The following is a 20,498-nucleotide window of genomic DNA, read 5'->3' as shown; positions in this document are numbered from 1 at the left end:
TGGTCCCGCTGCTGGAACCCGAGGAGTTGATACGAGGAGGCCAAGTAGTCGGCATCCTCGTAAACAGACGAGGAAATAGTAGTTACTCTAGCTCAAGGTGACCCAGGTCCCCCATCAGCTCGCCCACACTATTGATAATATCGCCAGGTAGCTCAGTTCCGGAGAGGCCATTGTTAATAGGCTCAAGGTAGTTCAGCTCGAGGAGCTGAAGCTAAAGCATTGTCAGCTAGCTTTTGAGTGCGATGGAGTACTTCTTTACGTACGAATCTCTCTTGCCCTCCAACTGGACTCTCTGGGATGCTCAGCACCGGACTTGCCCCGCAGTCGAGATGAACCTGAATCTTGTCTCTAAGCCGTAAGTAGATCGCGAGGTGTGGCCGCTTATGATCAAGCTCCCCATCTAGCTGACCATCGAACTGAAGATCCCGGAGCTGTTGATCACACCAGTCCGTTGTTGTTGGGTCAAGAAGATCGTCTATATCGATATAATCGACAGCGGCCATCATCTGGGCAAGCCCATCTCGAGCCGCAGGCCCTAGATGGACTGCCCAGTTCTCCACTTCGCTTGTTTTATACAGATCCATCGGGATCCCGGCGACGAGATGCTCCCTATTCTTCTGTGGCCGGATGCGATGGCCGTTCCACATCTCCATGAAGTCCGCAACCTCTTGGCGGATCATGGGTCCATAGAGAGCATACACCGCGATCTGGTGAGCAAGACGATCTGGTTGGAAGAGGCCGCTATCAATCAGCTCGTGTGAGAACGCGATCCAGCGCTGACTGACACCTTGAGTAGCTTTTCCCACCAAGACTCGATCCGTTGGTTCGATGTGCTTGGGCCCCAGATATGACAGGAGCTCAGTCTCGCTCCCTGCCTGTGGACTCGTTAGTCGTTATCCTCGGTGGTATACCGAAACTCTGTCTGATCAAGGTCGGCGAGGATCGCCTGGGCTCCGGCCCAAAGAGGAGTCTCGATACCATGATCCGAGCGGGTGAAAAGGGGGCGGACCCCTGAGTACGACACGGTCCGTAGAAACTGTTTGAGTGAACTCAGCGCAGTCATGTTCCCCCTGCCGACATATATCCAGATGATGGCTCTCGAGTACGTGTCGATACAGGCGTAGATAGAGAAGCCGAAGTTCTTGAGCTTCTCGTACCCATCGAGAGACCACATGAAGTTAGGCCCAGGAACCTGGAAGTTCTTCCGGTGCTTCCAATCAGCAAGGCGTCTTTGTTCGGCGCGCTTCTTCCACTCTGGGTTCGTTTGGTACTCGCGATATAAGGTATTCTGGCCGACAAGGACGCCGGCACGGATGCGGACGTAATGGTATAGATACCCCCTGCCAAATCCTCTGATGCTTGAAGACTGACGGTCGTCTTGGAGGAGGAACTCTCTTGCTTTTTGAATAGCCTCCTGTCGTTCAGCCAGATCTCGGAAGCGCCGCTTCATGCCATGCTTCAGACGATACTCCTGTACAGTCCGCTCGGAGATCTCGATGCCGCGTCGCTTGAGATCACGGACGATGGAAGTGTCGCTATATCCGTATCGGTAGAAGTAGCCTTTGATCAGCTCGACGAAGGTGTTGGTATCAATCTTTGAGTGAAGGGGGGAGTACTCCTGGGCACCCCATTCCGCTAACCTCCTTTTCAGGGTTCTGACGTCGAGTACGTGCCCATCGTCGCGGAGATGGGCACATATAGTGTCAATGGATAGTCCTTCTCGCCGCTGCTCGAGGATCAAGTCCTTGACGCGCTCCAAGTCCTTACGGGGTCTCGGCATTGTGCGAGACGCAGACCAGGGGGTCGAGGTCGTGGTAGAGGTCGGAGTTCATACCTCCTTCCAAGGCTTCCAGCTGCAATATCCTGCCCCCTCTGAACCGGCATTATCGGAGCTTCGGCGCCGATGGAATGGCATCAGCACCGATGGAATGGCATCAGCACCGATGGAATGGCATCAGCACCGATGGAATGGCATCAGCACCGCTTGGTATGGCATCAGCTCTGCTACATTCAAAACAGTGCGCTATCGTATCAATACTGTAGCCCTATATACAAACGCCTAAAGCCTATGTGCGAAATAGCTCCAGTCATTTTCGTACATGGTTTTGTCACCCATGTGGTAATGTGCGACCGTAGAAAACCCTGGCGGAGTCGCGAAACTCTTACCCCAACTTGAACCTTAACACAAACCCTGAGCCGTGCAGGGGTCTAACCCTAGCAAACCCTGGCGACATTCTGCGCCAACGATATTCTGTGGAAATGAAGCATGGGCCGACACGAGCTTTGGCTGGGAAACTTATCAAAACCACTCCTAAACCCCTAACCCCGACTGATATTCGGTTCCAAAAACTGCCACAATGGTGGTCAGACTATGATGAGCGCCGCTGACGGGGCGCTGACTCGCCTGAGAGATGCTGAAATGGTCGAGACCGCTGGTTTCTTAAAATACACCGTACCAAGTACTTCGTCCTAGCATCGCGGTTAAAAAACACTTGGTCGTGAATTAATGAGGCTCAACCTCGGTATGCCCTCAGATTATGCAGGCTCCTCACCCCATCACCTTGCTTGGAACCTAACAGGTTTTTCACACCTTGTGTTTGCAATTATGCAATCGGCGAATCTCAAGCCGCAGTCTTGCTTTCGTCGCTTCGCCCATCGCAAAGTCTTAAATGTTACTCTCAGCACAGACCATATGGCGCCTAAAGTACTGTACGTAGCTGTGGCGATGCCGGGTTGAGACCCTGACATCAGTTTTCTGTATGTGGCTGACTTGCGTTAGGCAGCACAACTCAACCCTCGTCTTTGCTAGTCACGAGACTTGGAGACTAAACAACATGTCTAGCCGCCCGTCTATCGTCATCCGCACAACGTTCCTCAACTTCGCTTGGACGTCTACGAGGCCAGCTTGCCTTCACGTGTCTATCGTCACGGGATGAAGAAAACGTGCTCCTCCGCCTGACATATTCATACAAGGTCATTTACCTGTAGCCCTGGGTCTCCCTGAGCCTCCTCTTTGGCCCTGGCTCGGCCGTGGCAACGAAGTAGGCTATTCATGGCATGACCGAGTGCCCTGTTAGTCGTCTCGATGGCCTCCCGTCCTGCCAGCCGGAGCGATTTCGAGGTCGCTATCGTTTGTGCCCTGCCGCTCGAATATAATGCCGTTTCACTTCTCATCGACCATTTCTGGGACGAAGACGGCGATCCCTATGGTAGGGCCGTTGCAGATACTAACACATACACAACTGGGCGCATTGGGAACTTTGACGTCGTGTTGGTTCTGCTGTCCGATGTGGGAAAAATCAGCGCCGCGAGCTCGGTCGCGAGTCTTCGATCAAGCTACCCTGAACTGAGGCTCGTCCTACTGACAGGAATCTGTGGCGGCGTGCCAAACCCAGGGACGGACGAAGAGCTACTTCTAGGCGACGTAGTCATCAGCAAGAGCGTTATCCAATATGATCATGGCAAGCGTTACCCCGACAGCTTTGCTGTGAAGGACACTATCGAAAACAGCCTTGGTAGGCCGACAAAGAACATCCGCAATCTGATTACCAGCTTTGAGACAGACCGAGTACGAGAGCGGCTCGAGCAACGAGCAGCCTTTTTCCTCCAACAGTTCCAGGGAAAATCGTCTGGTAGACGGCGTCGACCGAACTACCATTATCCCGGAGCCGACAAGGACAAACTGTTCGAGGCAAGCTTCCGCCACAAGCATCATCTTTCACCGCAATGCGTCTGCGCGAATTGCCACAAAAGCTCAGATCCTGTTTGTGAAGAATCCCGTAAGCTGTCGTGCGATGAGCTTGGATGCGACGACAAATACGTCGTGCTGCGCGAGCGTCTCGAGACGAAGCGACAGTTGGAGCGCAACGGGCGTACTAAGGAAGCTCAGGCTCCTTTCATATTCGTCGGGCCCGTCGGGTCGGGTGATATGGTGCTCAAGTCTGGCGAGGACCGCGATAGGATCGCTAAGCGCGACGGCATCCTGGCATTCGAGATGGAGGGTGCCGGCGTCTGGGACGAGATCCCCTGCATTGTCGTCAAAGGCGTCTGCGACTACGCGGATAGCCACAAGAACAAGAGCTGGCAGGCCTTCGCAGCAGCGACAGGTGCCTCTGTGGCAAAAGCGCTGCTGGAACAGTACACTCAGACGGATAAGCCGCTGGAGAGAAGCTCTAATACCGTCCGCCAACATAGCGCTTCCAGCCCCGGCTCAACCAAAGGTACGAGGAACCCGCGCTTCACAGGCTCATGACTCTGAGCTTGCCCAGATTGAGGAAAAGCTATTCGCCAAATATCATGCTGAAGGAGGCAGACGAGGTCGTCAAATGGCTAGCCCCAGTCAACTCTGCCGAAGAACTCTCGCGAGCCTGCAAGGACCGAGTTAGCGGGACTTGCCAGTGGATTTGGGACACCAACTTGACTGCGTGGGAGGATAGCAGCGCCCCGTCAGCGCAGCCGCTCTTCTGGATTACTGGAAAGTGTGCGTGAGCCGACTCAAATATCAGAAAATTTAGAGACAAGGTACTGACGGTTTGTCGCAGCGGGGTCGGGAAAGACGACTCTGTTCTCCAGCATTATCGACGAGCTGCAGCTCCGTTGCGGAACTGACAAGGCGACGCACAAGGGTGTGGGCTTCCATTGCTGCTCCTTGGACGTTGCTGCCTCGCAACTGACCAACAATGTCTTTGGGTCCATATTCGCACAGATGGCAACTGCCCACCCCGACGTGGTGGAGTACTTTCAGCCGATGATGAAGGCGGGCACAAAGCTAATTCCTCAGAACAACATGACAGTCAATCAAATCCAAGAGGCCATGCAGTTTTTGCTTGCCAAATTCGATCGTTTTTACCTCATGATCGATGCCCTGAACGAGACGCCATACGACGACGAAATCATCGAGACGCTCATATCGCTGTGCGAGAAGCACGCGAATTTGCGGGTTTTGGTTACAAGCACGCGCGAGCCATTTCGGGACTCGGGCTTGATTTTCTTGAGGAAAATGAGCGAGAAGGCCGTGAATCTGGACATCGAGACATATGTCCAGCAGCGGCTCCTGACCGAAGGCCGCTTCAAATGGCTGGATCCAATCAGTCAGAGCGAGGTTTCACATCGCATAGGCACGTCATCAGACGGAGTGTATGGTATTCCCTCGATGGATTTTCTCTGCGGCTGTAGCTAAGCAAGTGAATCAGGTTTCGGTGGGCCAAGCTCTGCATGGATCAACTCAGCCGCTATCGCACGGTCAGAGACATGAAGGCCGCTCTCAGAGACATCCCCACCACGCTTAACGAGACGTACGCCGCGATGCTCTCTCGAATCCCGGCTGACGACAGGGAGATTGCCCGCGAGGCTCTCACATGGCTCTGCTTCTCCCTTCGCCCTCTACGCCTGCGCGAGCTGGCCGAAGTGGTGGTCCTGCGCGAAAACGACAGGTTCCTGGACAACGATGCCAGACTCGGCGACCCGGTCGTGCTCCTCGAGATTTGCCAAGGCCTGATCCACTCTAGCGATGATGAACTGACGCTGGCCCACGACTCCATTCGAACCTTCCTTCTGTCCGACTGGATTCGCAAGTCCAAGCCGGTGGCAGAATTTGCCGTCGATCCGGCCTCAGCTCATCGAAAGATTATGCGCAAGTGCCTCACATACCTAAGCCTAGACGAGTTCACCTCGGGACCGGTATCGACACGGCACCAGCTCGACGCTCGCTTCGTCGATTACCCGCTGCTCAGGTACGCCTCGCAGCTGTGGCCGATCCATTCTGAACGATTCGACTTGCAGTCGGAAGATGAGAATGACATTCTCGCCTTCTTCAAGACCAAGGGGAACTCAAACTCGGGCACGTTTGGGGCATGGGTGCAGTTTCTCCTGGAAATGTTGGATCTGGATGCCATTCACCGGACTGAGCCTCTGTACTACGCCGCCTCCTACAACATGGTGCCGATCCTGAAGATTCTTCTGCGGCCGGAGAACGACGTCGACGTGAACAAGAGAGGTGGTCGCTACTCGTCGACGCCGCTGTTTGTGGCCGTGTGGCGGGGGAACTTGGAAGCCGCGAAGCTGCTGTACAAGGCCGGTGCGGATCCCCATCTGGTAGACCGTTCTGGCATAGACAGCTACCAGATGGCGGTGTACAGTCATCTGGACGAGCTTGTCGAGGCATTTGATGGCTCGACTGTCCCCCGCGAGGCCGAGCAGGCACAGTACTTGTGGGGGTCTCTAGTCCGGCGGCGCCGTGGTCGCTTGCGCTCTCACGGGGGGGGTTTCAATGACTAGCAAAAGGGGCCCTTGATTCGCAAAATTCGGTACTTCTGAACCACGCCAATTTCCTAGGATTTGGAAGTCACTTCGTTATAAGGGTGAACTTGATAATTGCGACTGGGGCAAAATCATGTATTTACAAAAAGTGATATACCCGGGGGTCTGTGATGTACGTACCTTAACAAGGCCGACCCCTCTCCTGTCGGAGAGGGGGTTGCAAAACCCGTAAATCTGTCGAAACCGTAAATATTGTCACCCTATATATTCCGGTATGGGCCGACAGAAATAGTATTACAGCTTTCGTCGGATAAGAGTGGGTCCGTTATTCTAGATAAGTGAGCTACTATTATTGTCACCCTATATTAAAAAGGTATATTTCTGTGGGGTGAAATAATTACAGATGCGATGATGGCATTACGAGATAATGGACGTGCTTTGGAAGCGACAGATAGCTATGGTCGAACACCGCTCTCCTGGGCAGCACAGAGCGGTAACGAGATGATAGTTAAGTGGTTACTCGAGCAGGATGAAGTCAAACCTAACTCCAAGGCTACTGCGAAGTTCATGGATGGATGTACGCCACTCTGGTTCGCAGCACAGAACGGGCATGTGGCGGTTGTGAAGATGTTACTCGCAAAGGACGGAGTTGGATCGGACTCGAAGCTAGTGGATGGACAGACTCCGTTATCGCGGGCTGCCAGGAACGGACGCGAGGCCGTCGTCAAGCTCCTTCTAGAGAATGGCGCCGACGTCAATTCGAACGACGACAATGATCGGACGCCGCTAAGCTATGCCGCCGAGAACGGACGCGAGGCCGTGGTCGAGGTGCTGCTGGTGGCGGGCCAGGCTGACGTTAATGCGACGGATAATGCTGGCCGGACCCGCTAAGCTATGCCGCTGTGTTGCATATCAGCCTGTCGCACACACGGCATAGCCCACCGGATTATTTTCCGGACCTCCACTTGCAATTTCCGTTCCACACGGATTTCGTCTTCTATATAAGACAGCAACGTCATTCTCTTTTGTATAGTACAATTGCTCTTTAGATAATTCTCATCAATTGACTGATGCCATCAATGATCCCTGTGGAGCCAGTTGTCTGACACCTAACCTACCAGCGGTGCGGGCGGCGATTAGGTTCGCGATGGACACAAGGAGACTTGATGCAAACCAGACAGGATGACTTACTAACCAACAGCATTTAGCGGCCAAACCTGGCGATACTAACACCAAATAGCCTCAAGCTGGCAGACCATGCTTCAGCTGCTGAAGATAGGATGCCGAACCCTACAGGATGATTACCTCTGGAACTCTAGTAGAGTTCCTTTTTGCGCCCCACTCTACAGGGGGTAGAGTTCCTTTAAGCGACAGGGGTAGAGTTCTTTTTCGTGACTACCAATCACGACCTCGTAGGCTCATTACATAAGGAGCGCGACGCGTAGGGCCCCTCATATAGACACGACCGGTCGTGCCGTTAAGATCACGTGACTTTCGACACGGCCGGCCGTGCCAATAGGGAGCTCATACCTGCACCGGGGCCGGTGCAAATAAGATCTGTTATGTAAGAGGGTGAAGGCCCACCAATTCAACGATCAACAGCTTCTACAGTATTGTCAAGCTCCGGAGACCTTCGCTTACTGTTGGAGGAAACTTGTCAAGATCAGGTCGCTCATTCAATAGTGTTACACGGATAGGGGCTATCCGAACCGGATAGAGAGTATCCGGAGGATCAAACACTGCAGTCTCAGCTCTGGCAGCAGCTGCAAAGCACACTCGCTAGGAACAACCGGCTCTAACTATTAAAGACTAACCTTTAGACTCTCCTTATATAGAAGAGATGGTTCTCAATCAACACTGATCTTTTATTTTCAAATGTCTGCATTCGTGGATCAGTACTAGGTTGACAAGTATCAATTCAATGATCAACGGCTTCTACGGCACCAGTTTAACTTACCGCGCCTTTCTTCTGCTCCAATGGACCCAATTGACGCCTCCCTTTGCTTCCCTGATGATGTCCTCCCCCCGAGGGCCACTATGACTCGCGGGAGGAACTCCGTACAGCAATCAACGCGTGGGCGGCGCCACGAGGCTATGCCTTCGTTATCGGAAGATCCAGGACGACGAAGAATGGCAGAAGTGAAGTCATCTTCAACTGTGACCGCGGAGCAGGGCGCAGACCTTCAGCCTCGAGGAAGCGGATCCGCGAGACCGAATCGCGTCGTACGGGTTGCCTCTTCTCCGTCATAGCAAAGGAAAGCTTATGTAAGACTATATGGAGTCTAAGGCATCGTCCCGGTGCTGGCTTCAGTGAACACAATCACGAGCCGAGCATCAGTCCACTGGCACATCCAGCACACCGTCAGCTATCAAGGCTAGAGGAAGCAACAGTCAAGCAACTGGCCAATGCCGGCATTGCACCGAAGGGGATTAGATCCTTCTTACGCATGAATACTGATACACTTGCTACACAGCAAGATATCTACAACTGTATAGCACAGGGCAAGCGGGACCTTGCGAGGGGTCAAAGCAACATGCATGCCCTTGCTGATCAGCTGAAAAGCGAGGGCTTCTGGAGTCGAATCCGCCTTGACGAGAGTGGCAGGGTTGTGGCAGTCTTATTTGCACATCCACGGTCACTGGGATACCTCAAATCATATCCTGAAGTGCTTATATTGGACTGTACATATAAGACCAATAAGTACAAGATGCCTCTCCTTGATATAGTTGGGGTTGACGCCTGTCAGCGATCCTTCTGTATTGCATTTGCATTCCTCAGTGGAGAGGAAGAGGATGATTATATATGGGCCCTTGAACGGTTACGGTCGATGTATGAGGTTCACGGAATAGGCCTCCCATCTGTGATACTCACAGATCGCTGCCTTGCCTGTATGAATGCGGTTTCTTCTCCCTCTTGTTTCCCCGAGCCAATCTCGATGCTTTGCTTGTGGCATATCAATAAGGCGGTCCTGACTTATTGTAAGCCTGCATTCATTCGGGATAAAAGCGAACCTGAAGGGCATGAAGAGTGGAAGGAATTCTATGGCCATTGGCACGAGATTGTAGCCTCACCAACTGAGGATATATTCGACGAGAGGCTTGAGAGGTTCAAGAAGCGTTATATCCCCAGCCACATCAACGAGGTGGGCTATATCATAGAGACCTGGCTGGATCTCTATAAGCAGAGGTTTATTAAGGCGTGGGTGAATCAACACCTACACTTTGATGAGTATGTCACATCACGATGCGAGGGCATTCATCACCTTATCAAATCTCACATGAACGACTCGTCAGCCGACCTCTTCGAGGCCTGGAGGATCATCAAGCTTGTTCTGACGAACCAGCTCGCCGAGCGCGAGGCAAACCAAGCTAGGCAGCATATCAGCACACCTCTTCGACTATCTGGCGTGTTATATGGCAACATACGTGGTTGGATCTCGCATGAAGCCCTGCAAAGGGTTGAGGCTCAACGGGAGCGTCTATTGAAGGAATATCCTCCGTGTACAGGGGTCTTCACTCTAACCCTTGGCCTGCCTTGTGCTCATACCCTCCAGGCTTTACTAGAGCAAAATCAGCCCCTTCAACTACATCATTTCCATCCACATTGGCGTCTCCAACGCTCAGGAACCCCCCTGCTCATCATTGAGCCTCACAAGCAGTTTGATCGCATTGCGGCTAGATCAACGCTGCCGCCAACGGGCACACAGCGCGAGCCCTCTGCATTTGAGTACGTTGAGAAAGCGACACAACGGAAGGCACCGCCAAAGTGTTCGAGATGTCACGAGCTGGGTCATAATATGAGGTCTAGAGTATGCCCCTTACGCTACGAGCATCTATCGCAGGCTGCTGCCCAAACCTCTACCACAACGCACACAACAACAACACATACATCTACTCGCTCTATAACCCGCTCAGCATCACCGTCATCTCCGTCAGGCTCTGTGATATCCGAGACTATAGCCTGCACAACAACACGCACAACAACTCGCACAACAACTCACGTGGTATCTTCTCCGGCCACCCGCTTGGCAACTGCCCCTGCAGTAAGCACGGCAGCGGCGCCTACACTACGAGCCGATGACCCCCGTGTCATCTTCCAACGATACAAGGAAGCACGAGCGGCTTGGTATGCCAAGCAGCCTCGGGAAGCCTACAAGACGAATCAGCTATATCGGAAGGCTATGGGACTGCCGATGCGTTATAGCAAGGCAGACTATAATTGGTGCCTTGACTACAAGCAAATGGGGAGGCATTGCAAGGAGGGAAATAGCATCAGAGAGTGGACCACGGAGGAGAAGATGAGTTATCTTGATTGGGATAAGGCTGAGAATGAGCGAGTTGAACATAACGTAGGGGCAGAGATGGCAGAGCAGCCTTTCTCAGGGCGCCGCGGCATGCGAGAGATATGGGATGCTGCTGAGAGAGATCTTCAATTACAGGAGAGCTGGTATAGAGATAGGAACCCCCCCAACTAACATTTATAATAGCAATAGGGAATGTAATTACTAGATGTCATTAGAAAGAGAAAGAAAGAGAGAATCTCCGAGTATAGTTATAATAGTTCAATGGCTTACTTTAAATGAGTTCTAGTCGAGTTCATATACAGGGTTAAGAGGGCTTGGTAATCGCCCATTATATATATAACCAGAGGTACGGCAACAACACCATAATATTGCATTCTCGGCTTATTCTATGAGATCACTGTGTTCCCTGCTATATCCACGAAACATAGCCGTTCTGATCAATGTTCCAAATATGAATGCCTGATCCCTCTACTGCCCGGAGAGCTGGTAGGTTGGTAGTTACCCCAACGGCGGCTGTTGGCCATATGGTGCCGGGAACTATGATATTCATAGTACGGTATGAATTATCGAGGATTTGAAGCCTATTGTGAGTCCATATAGGAGATAAATCCGGGTTGGGGCGCTGTTGCCGTTGAGAAAGAACGTCATTGAGATACCTAATATGCCACTCTCCTGTAAGCTGATACCCATATGGCAGTACCTGTATAACAATTGGCTGCCCTTGAGGAGGATATTGAGTGGCCTGGGCTCTTGCGAGCGCCTGGGGGTCTGCATACAGCATAGTGGGAGAGGTTGGGTCTGTTGGCAGAGTATTAATAGACCTCCAAAGCTGAACGGGGAATGGCATCGCCGATGGATGATGAAGGCGGTCTGTGGGCCATTCTTGTTGGTTGTATATCTCGAGGGTTCTGACGCTGGCGTTGATTGCGGTTATACATCTTCACGATGATCTTTAATGGAGGAAATAGAGGGCTTCTTCTGAGGGAAAGAACTGCTTTATATATTGCACGCGTTGATGTGATTCACACGCATCGTGACATCTGTGGTAGTATTCACACTCACTTAAGCAGGCTGATACACTGCCAATAGGCAACATATGATCAATTGAAGAGCTACGAATCATCCTCGCCCTTCAATTATAAGGGCAAATGCTGCTTGTATGGATTGAAGAAGGAAGGAAGGAAGGATTTTATTTCGCCCGGGGGGGCACACCCCAGAGGACCTTCGCGCTAAGCAATTTTCATTTCATGCAGTGCTTCCATGATCACCCTGTGGATTGAAGAGAGATCTCTCTTACACTCACACACGGGGCCCCATAGGGACACGCCTAGGCGCGCCTCCACTCGCGAACGCGTAGGCGTGCAGATTATGTCAGCCCTCAATTTGGCTTAAACCCCGCACAGCTGTAATTCCGAGTTCTGAGGTAGTTCTTAAAATCCTATAAACTCTACTACTACTACTGAGTACTAAAATCCTATGATCCCGAACGGTGAGGAATAGTTGATTATCTACCTGAATAAATAGCCTGCTGGGCCTCGCCATCTGCCGCTGCCGCCTCCCAAATATCACACATACCTCTCCTACTAGAAAAAGGCATGCGTTCCATCTCCGTAGCTACCTGAGCCTCGACCCGGTCATCTTCTGCTTTGCTCCAATCTAGGTAGGCCATCATCTCCTCTTTAGTCCAATCTCTAGAGCCAGTTGGCGTATCGCAGCGCTTGCCCATCTGCTTCCAATCGAGACACCACTGATAGCTTGATTTGTCATACCGCAGAGGTAGACCTAGCGCCCTCCGATATTGCTGGTTGGTTTTAATACTGCCACGAGGCTGCGCCTTGTACCAGGCATCTCGAGCAGCAACATATCTCTGATAGATAGCCCGCGGGTCATCATACCTAGGTGCCGGCACCATCCTTGCCTGAGCCGACGGTGCTGATGATGATGCTGCCGGCACTGTACTGTCTGTGTCGTCGATACTAACAACAATGCAGCTAGCACTATCCCTGATTGGCCTTGCCTGCCCTGATGACCCTGAAGACATTGGTCTTAGAGCTTCCCCTGCCTGCAAAGATGGTGCTGATGAAGATGTCGTCGGCACTGGTCGTACCTGCCCTGATAATGCCGACGGCAACGCCGCTGGCATTGCCCCTACCTGCGCCGACGATGCTGACGACTGCAAAAGTTCCTCGTATCGCTGAGGGCATGCCTTTGAAGTCATTCTATGACCTACTTGGTGGCATCTGCTGCATTTGGGTTGTGCCTTTGGCCGTACTGTTGCCTGAACTGCCTCGAATGCACTTGGCTCTCTCTGGGTGCTTGATTGCGGTCTACCAGTAGTCGAACCGGCGGCTATTCGATCAGGTCGATGCCGAGGCTCTAGTAGTAACTGATGAACACCATGGCGATTGAGGTGCCAATGCGTGTGAAAATGCTCTAGGCGAAGGGCTTGACCTTGTTCTTGTAGAGCCTTGAGAGTATGGGCGCAAGGGAGGCCGTGAGATCGAGAGAATGCGCCGGTGCAACTAGGCAGGTTTTCTTTCAAGAGCAGCTTCCGCTGTTCTTCAACTTTGCGTAAAGCTTCGTGAGATACCCAGCCACGTATGGCACTATATAGTGATCCAGAGAGCTCAATTGGTATTCTCATTTGCTGTCTCGCTTGGTTGGATCGCAGTTCGGCTAATTGATTAAGAAGCGCATGCTTCATAGCCCTCCAAGCCTCGAAGAGATCCAGCGTAGATTTCTTGAGGTGGCTCTTAAGGAGCCCATGGATACCCTCAACCCGCGAGGTAACTACATTACCAAAATGAGGGTGCTGATCAACCCAAGCCTTCACCAGCTTTTCCTTGTATGGATCGAGCCAATTGGCCTTGATATAGCCAACCTCTTCAATGTATTGCGGTAGGTAGCGCCTTTCAAGCTCTTGTACGCGCTGATCAAAGGCCTCTTCGTCTGGTGACTTCATAATTGAGTGCCAGTGGTTGAAAAACTCACTCCAATCGCTCAGACCCTGCTGATAGGCCTCCGATCCTTGTTGGTGGCGCACGAATGTCGGCTGGCAATAGCGGAGGACTGCCTTGTTCGCGTGCCATAGGCATAGCAGCGAGATTGAAGATGGAAAGCAGATCTCTGCGGCGTTCATACAAGCCTTATCGCGGTCTGTTAAGATAACAGATGGAAACCTTGTATTGCAGAGTTCATACAGGGACCTGAGCCGGTCCAAGGCCCATAGGTAGTCCTGCTCAGTCTCGCCACTAAGGAATGCAAAGGCGATGCAGAAGGATCGCTGGCAGGCATCAACGCCAATCATATCAAGGAGTGGCATCCCATATTTGTTCGTCTTGTATGTGCAGTCCAGGAAAAGTAGGTCTGGATAAGCCTGGAGGTATGCCAATGACTCTGGATGGGCGAATAACACTGCCGTGATTCGGTCATCTGAATCAAGCTGCATCCGGTTCCAGAACCCTTCCTTATCCAGCTGGTTAGCAAAGGCGTGTATAGTGCTCTGTCCCTCACACAGCTCTCGTTTGCTATCTGCGATACGATTATAGATATCTTGCTGGGTTGCAATGGTGTTCGAGTTCTGACGGATATAAGTCCTGATATCCTTTGGCGCTACCCCTGCATTCGTAAGGCGGCTGATTGTTGACTTGTCCGCATCAGAGAGCTGCCGATGGACTGGATGAGCCGATTTGTGCCAGCTTGGCTCGTGGTTGTGTAAGGAAAATCGGCTGTCCGGACGATGCCTTAAAGACCAGGTCGCCTTATCCAGGGATTCCTTCGCAATGATTGAGAACCGACAATTGGTTCCTCGTGTAGTAGTCTTGCGCTGGCGATCTTTTGAGGCGCTAGGTGGACGACACCACCGATCACATGCGTATGTAACAATCTGCCTTCCACTAGTTGATCGCGAAGATCTCCCAGTTATGAATGCGTATCCTCTGGGTGCTGCCCATTCGTTGATAGCTGCGAGTAGAGCCTCTCGTGAATCGTATGTACCCTCCGGCGGGAGCACATCATCAGGAAATGTTGCTTGGGCCATAGCGGAAGCCCGCTCCTGGAGACTGTAGTTGTGTTCAGCAGTGGCAGCAACAGACGGAGCCCCTGAAACTGCGACTGTGGGGTTTAAGCCAAATTGAGGGCTGACATAATCTGCACGCCTACGCGTTCGCGAGTGGAGGCGCGCCTAGGCGTGTCCCTATGGGGCCCCGTGCCAATAAGATCCGTTATATAAGCACGGAAAGGGGTCCCAAACCTCAAATTGGCACATCAATTCAACGATCAATACCTTCTGCGGCTTCAATTCAACGCTCAACAGCTTCTTGTTGGAGAAGTGGCATGCATAATGGTGTTACACAGGCAGCCACCTCAAGGGAAGATGTCTCACGGTGATACATGAATTGTCTGAACAGCGTTATAGACCTGTTGCAGGATCAGCAGATCTAGTATCTTGGCCTCGCCTCTTCAGATATAGAGACGAGGGGAGAACAAAAACAAGGAGATAACCATCTACAGATCAGTCACAGACATGATCATTATCCTAAAACAATCATTCTCACTTCTCCATCTTCTAACCATCTGTCCCCATTATTATACGAACACGCGTGTCTGACACTTCTGTGGCTTTAATTCAACGATCAATAGCTTCAAATCAACCATCAAAGGCCCATGTGCCATCAATTCGGCGACCACCAGCTTGTTGAAATGAGAAGATGCAGGTTGCTTAATTCGTATCTCAAAGTGAAGTAGGGGAACTACTATTTATGTACAGGCACGATTTCTTGTAGAATGTTCCTCCTTCTTCCACACCTTGCCACCGACTTGGTCGCCTCACACTTGTGATCTCCAACACTCCCACTCGAGCAAGGCGGTGGGTTCTTAGACTGTCTAAGATCTCAGCAGTCTCATTAAAACCTTAAAACACCTTCGTGGGTGAAAGAGGAAAGAGTACTGTTGGACCCGTCAAGGCTCGACACAGTCCTGGGCGCGTGGGGAATATTGTCTTAGATATGACAAGGCTCCCACTGCAGCCCACCTCCGTATCGTCCTCAATGAGCGCTATATGCGCTTCTAATACATTATACTTCCCGGCTTCGGTCCACTGAATACAGCCCCCGAGCCTTCGAGTCGTCTTTTGCCGGATCCATTACGCCGTGTTAGCAGCGCTCCCGGCCGTGTTAGCAGCCTCGGGTCCTTGGTGCTCGTTGGCAATAACTGCGGCTGCTGGCAGTACCAAGGTCCATGGTCCAGTTCGGGACTTGCAACCCAAGCAGCGGCCTTCCCGGCTTCGGTCCACTGTGTACAGCCCCCAAAGCCTTCGAGTCGTCTTTTGCCAGATGTCTGGGTCTTGGTCTGATCGGGAATTGCAACCCATGCGGCCGGGCCATTTATTGGCCTTCTAGCGGTGGTTGAAGTGAGTTGGACGAGCTGCCGTTGTATGTGATAATCGGGTAGTAGACTCCCACTGGATCCTCGCGGAGTGAGCTAGGGGTAACAATGTGTTGAATATGTTCCCGAAATCGCACAGCCTCGTAGCGTGGATCCCCTTTCTGGCCCGAATAGCTTTACTCGTCCGATCCGACAACTCCCAGAGCCTTCCGGAACAACTGGAACCGGTCCTTAGGAAGTGCTTTTGTAAGTCCATCAGCCACTTGTTTGTCGGTTGGGATATAGTTCATCTCAACTTCTCCGCTGGCCGTCTTTTCTCGCACAAAGTGTTCCTGAATCGCAATGTGCTTTGTGCGGGAGTGGTATTGGGGGTTCTTAGCCATTGCTATTGCCCCTTGGTTGTCTCCGTAGATAATTGTGGCAGCGATTTGGTCTGTGGCGTTTAGACCTCCCAGTAGTTCTTTTAGCAGGGTTCGCAACCAGATGGCTTCCTTGGTTGCTTGTGTCTGCCCCATGTATTCAGCTTCGCAGGTAGACAGCGCCACTGATTGTTGTCGCTTTGCGGCCCAGCTTATCGCACCGCTGCCAACATTGAAGATATATCCCGCAGTGGACCTTCGAGTCTCAGTGTCTCCGGCCCAGTCCGAGTCCGTGTAGCCGGTCAACGGGCGCAGATCTCCTCGGAACTCGAGCTTGAAGTCGCAGGTTCCTCGTAGGTACCTCATTATACGCTTCACTGCGGCTTCGTGGGCCTTAGTGGGCTTTGCGAGATGGCGGCTGCATAGGGAGACGCCGAATGCAATGTCTGGTCTGGTCCCTAGCATTGCGTACATCAGACATCCGATCGCTTTAGCGTACCAGCGCTTGCGATCTGGGTGAGCTTCGTCATCGTCAGGAGCGGGTTCTAGTTTCGCTGTTGCCACTGGGGTCGCAGTCGGTTTGGAGTCCCATAGTCCGAATTCCTTGAGGACTTTCTCGATGTACCCTTTTTGCGAGAGGCTCAGTCTTCGCTGTCTGCGGTTCCGAGTGATGGACATCCCTAGGTAGAAGTGGCAAGGCCCCAGGTCTGTCATGCTGAACCGCCGGTTGAGGCTTTGTTTTATCATCTCGATGTTCCCTTTTGATGGTCCTGCGATGAGCAGGTCATCAACGTAAACGGCAATGTAGGTTTGGCTCTTAACGAAGACACCCATGTCGGAGACGAGAGGCTGGAATCCCTGATCTTGGAGGAAAGAAGAGAGAGTCTGGTACCATATTCTAGGTGATTGCTTCAGCCCGTATAAGGCTTTTCGCAGTTTCCAGACTCTTCCGGTTCCGTCATCGAAGCCCTCTAGTTGCCCAACGTAGATTTCCTCGTCGATTTTCCCATAGAGAAAGGCAGTTTTGACATCCATTTGTTCGAGCTCGAGGTCAAGCGCTGCGGCTATAGCGAAAATTGCCTTATAAGTCATAGGCTTGACGACTGAGGCAAACGTCTCGTTGTAATCGATTCCTTCTTGTTGCTCGAAGCCTCGGACCACATAGCGTGCTTTGGACCGCAGGATTTCTCCATTAGCTCCCCTTTTGAGTTTGAATACCCACTTGCCCCTCAGTGCCTTTCGGTCTGGTGGCAGATTTGCCAAGGTGTAGACTCCGTTCTCCTTAATGGAGTCTATCTCGGCAGTCATTCCCTTGAACCAGTTCTCCCACTGAAGAGAATCTCGGGCTTCTTTTATCGTTCGGGGCTCTGCCTCGTCTTCCACGGAAGCCGCAAGATTAACGTGGGCGCACATGAGGTTAGTGAGAGTATTGGTTCCTAGGAGCAGGTACCTCGAAGGAAGTTTTGCTTTGGTTGATCTCTGTGAGACTCGGAGCTCTTCGTCCTGGTCTGTCACCCCGGTCGAGTCATGGCGAGGCTCGGATGTTCGTACGTGAATAGTGTCTGTTTCATTCTCCGACATAATCTCCTCAGCCTGTGGGTTGGTATCGTGTGGTGGCAGAGCTGCCTTTTTGCGTGGAAGTTCTAACTCTGGGTACAAGGTAGGTCCTTCGTTTCTCGTTCTCTTTGTTCCAGTAGGTGTCCCTGGTACCTTGTGGAAGCTGGATTCGTCGAAGATGACATTGTTGGCGATGAAGACTCGGTTGTTATGGTCCACAACAATGTAGTTACTGGAGCCTTGATATCCAAGAAGTCGGCATTGAATCGTCTTTGCACGCAGCTTTTGTCTCTTGACGGATGGCAATATTGCCCATCCATTCGCACCAATAACACGGAGGTGGGAGAGGTCTGGTTTGTCTCCGAACCACGCCTCATATGGCGTCTTGTTCAGGGCCTTGCTAGGACTCCTGTTCCGTACATACACAGCCGCGTAGAGGATATACGGCCAGAGTGTTCGCGGCAGGTTTGATCGTTCGAGTGTAGGTGTAACCTTTTCTTGAAGCACTCGGTTGAAGGCCTCCGCAATCCCATTCTGCTCATGCTGATCGGTCGCGGTGTAATAAATTGTGATGCCCTTGCTATCGCAGAGGGTGCATAGCTGATCACTGCGGTTTTCGCCACCCTGGTCGACGTGGAGGTAATGGCATCGACGTTCCGGTCTCTCGTATGTATCGAGGAGATGTTTGAAACGCCTTGTGAACTCAGACTTTTCCTTGACTGCGTATGCCCAGCCCATGTGGGTAAAATCGTCCACGAAGACAACCCAATATCGCGAGCCGTCATATGCTGTGTCTGGAAATGGTCCTGCAATGTCTGCATGGACGCATTCTAGCGGATACGTCCCTTTCCGGATTGACTTTCGGTGTGGTCTCTCTTTCTGTTTTCCAGCTATGCAAGGTTCGCAATTTTGTCCGCGTAGAATGGGGTGAATGCCGTGTGCCATCCCCCTCAGTGCCTTGATTCCGCTCTCGCTTAGATGTCCAAGTCTTTCGTGCCATATTTGAAGTTCGGGGTCGCTAATAACAAGTGACGCCAAGGCAGCGTTGGTCGCTTCGCCTGGTTGGTCCACAACATAGATCCCTGATCGTACAGTGGCTGTCAGGATTACTCGATTGTTGTGTATCACCCTGGCTTGGTTGTCGTCGAAAGAGATTTTTGCGCCCTTCTTTGTTAAGGCAGATATCGAAACAAGGTTGACACGTCCTTCTGGGGAGTATACTGAGTTGTCGAGCGCCAGGGGTCGCGGACCGTCAAGTCCTTTTAGCCGCAGGATGTAGTTTCCCAGACCCTGAGGAGTGATTTGTGTTTCGCCGATTCCAACTGTCTGTCCGCCGTTCCAGGGGTGAAGGGTACTGAAGTTTTCTCTTTTGCAAAAGGTATGCATCGAAGCTCCGCTGTCCAGCACATGTACTTGCTCGAGTAAATCGCTCACCCTTTGGCCCTGGTATGCCATCAGCTGTATGACGGGTTCCGCACGGATGGCGAGAGCATTTGTAACTTCGTCCTGGTCCACGTCTCTGGCTCGGTTGTTGGTTCTTGGATGATCTTGGCGCTGCTTTCTCCTGAATCGCTTGTCGTTCAGGCGTTTCTTGAGCTCTGGATGAAGTAACCAGCAGGCATCTGAGGTATGCCCAAGCTTCTTGCAGCCGCTGCAGGTCGTGAAATTTTGCTCCCTGATGGCAGCGACCATAGCAGCGTGCTTGATTGCCTCTTGGTCTTGGTTTTGTTGTTGCATCCGCTGACTATGTTCCTCCCGCTCTGCAGCTCTAGTAGCTTCTTCGATAGTAGTAGCTGCCTTGATGATGATGCCTTCGAGGTTCTGTTCGGGTAGCAGGCTGTGGCTCTGAAGAAATGCAGTAAGGAACACTTGATATTTGGGTCCAAGTCCATTGAGAAACTTGTCTATCAGTTGTGGTTGTCCAATCTGACTAGTTTCGTCTAGTTGAAGTATTTGGTCTCGGGTCTTCTGCAATTTCCGAGAGAAATCGGATACACTTTCGCAGTTGTCAAGAGTGAGCCGATCAAACTTTTGCTGGAGGTCGTGGAATACACTGCTACCCTTGGGTTTGAAGTGCTGCTCCAGCGTTTTAAGGATGTCCGCCAAGTTGCTGAGACCTTGGACTTCCTGTTTGGGACGGAAACCAAGCCGATATCGAATTGCTCCGCACGCCCGTGCTTGTCTATTGTGCCAAGCATCTAGCTTTTCTTCGAAGTCGACGTCCGAGAGATTGCCTTGAACCGGTGGGTCTCGTTTTCTCTCCAGGAGATCGTCATAACCGGACAGGGCCAGTAGATCTCGGATTTCCTCGTTCCAGTTGATCCAGCCTTCAGAGGATTCAAGCTTGGCAACTCCGGAAAGATTTCCGCTCAGATTCGAGTCTTTGCCGTCTGACATATTGTAGTGTAATGTGCTGATGTTGTTTCGTGAACTGAATCGCAAGAGCGAGTCCAGGGCGTGCTTCTTATGGCCAGTGCCTGCCAACACAGAAGGTGATAGAAGCCCAGTGGCGAAGAGAGCGTTGACAAACCGAGGGGTTAGTGTAGTCAGCTAGAAGGTAGTAGAATCAGCGAGAGTGTAGTGAAATCAGTGAACGAGAAGCTGGTAGAATCTGCGGGAAGCCCTTGACTCCTTG

General features: G+C 51.9%; 6 protein-coding genes across 6 annotated transcripts; 3 read left to right on the top strand and 3 right to left on the bottom strand.

The window, feature by feature from the left end:
- Positions 1 to 82: 82 nt before the first annotated feature.
- MRS44_018346 (uncharacterized protein) lies at positions 83 to 1,780 on the bottom strand (the record flags this gene model as incomplete). Its single annotated transcript, XM_065616541.1, has 3 exons — positions 83 to 211; positions 264 to 780; positions 912 to 1,780. The coding sequence occupies 3 exons, from the start codon at positions 1,778 to 1,780 to the stop codon at positions 83 to 85; spliced, it is 1,515 nt and encodes a 504-aa protein (XP_065472613.1).
- Positions 1,781 to 3,085: 1,305 nt separating this feature from the next.
- On the top strand, positions 3,086 to 6,276 carry MRS44_018345 (uncharacterized protein; the record flags this gene model as incomplete). Its single annotated transcript, XM_065616540.1, has 4 exons — positions 3,086 to 4,220; positions 4,313 to 4,480; positions 4,542 to 5,136; positions 5,193 to 6,276. 4 exons carry the CDS (start codon positions 3,086 to 3,088, stop codon positions 6,274 to 6,276), a joined length of 2,982 nt encoding a protein of 993 aa, XP_065472612.1.
- A 390-nt stretch (positions 6,277 to 6,666) lies between these two features.
- Positions 6,667 to 7,149, top strand: MRS44_018344 (uncharacterized protein; the record flags this gene model as incomplete). Its single annotated transcript, XM_065616539.1, has 1 exon — positions 6,667 to 7,149. One exon carries the CDS (start codon positions 6,667 to 6,669, stop codon positions 7,147 to 7,149), a length of 483 nt encoding a protein of 160 aa, XP_065472611.1.
- Positions 7,150 to 8,235: 1,086 nt separating this feature from the next.
- MRS44_018343 (uncharacterized protein) lies at positions 8,236 to 10,733 on the top strand (the record flags this gene model as incomplete). The annotated part of the gene is made up of 2 exons (XM_065616538.1): positions 8,236 to 8,481; positions 8,733 to 10,733. The coding sequence occupies 2 exons, from the start codon at positions 8,236 to 8,238 to the stop codon at positions 10,731 to 10,733; spliced, it is 2,247 nt and encodes a 748-aa protein (XP_065472610.1).
- Positions 10,734 to 12,457: 1,724 nt separating this feature from the next.
- MRS44_018342 (uncharacterized protein) lies at positions 12,458 to 14,601 on the bottom strand (the record flags this gene model as incomplete). Its single annotated transcript, XM_065616537.1, has 3 exons — positions 12,458 to 12,538; positions 12,593 to 12,781; positions 12,835 to 14,601. 3 exons carry the CDS (start codon positions 14,599 to 14,601, stop codon positions 12,458 to 12,460), a joined length of 2,037 nt encoding a protein of 678 aa, XP_065472609.1.
- A 1,522-nt stretch (positions 14,602 to 16,123) lies between these two features.
- MRS44_018341 (uncharacterized protein) lies at positions 16,124 to 20,260 on the bottom strand (the record flags this gene model as incomplete). The annotated part of the gene is made up of 1 exon (XM_065616536.1): positions 16,124 to 20,260. One exon carries the CDS (start codon positions 20,258 to 20,260, stop codon positions 16,124 to 16,126), a length of 4,137 nt encoding a protein of 1,378 aa, XP_065472608.1.
- Between the last annotated feature and the right edge of the window lie 238 nt (positions 20,261 to 20,498).

This window comes from Fusarium solani, assembly GCF_023522795.1.
Source record: "Fusarium solani strain SB1 chromosome Unknown bctg00000015, whole genome shotgun sequence".
Taxonomy (NCBI): Eukaryota; Fungi; Ascomycota; class Sordariomycetes; order Hypocreales; family Nectriaceae; genus Fusarium; species Fusarium solani.
The sequence above is the reverse complement of the archived record's forward strand: the minus strand, read 5'-3'. Positions and strand labels throughout refer to the sequence as shown.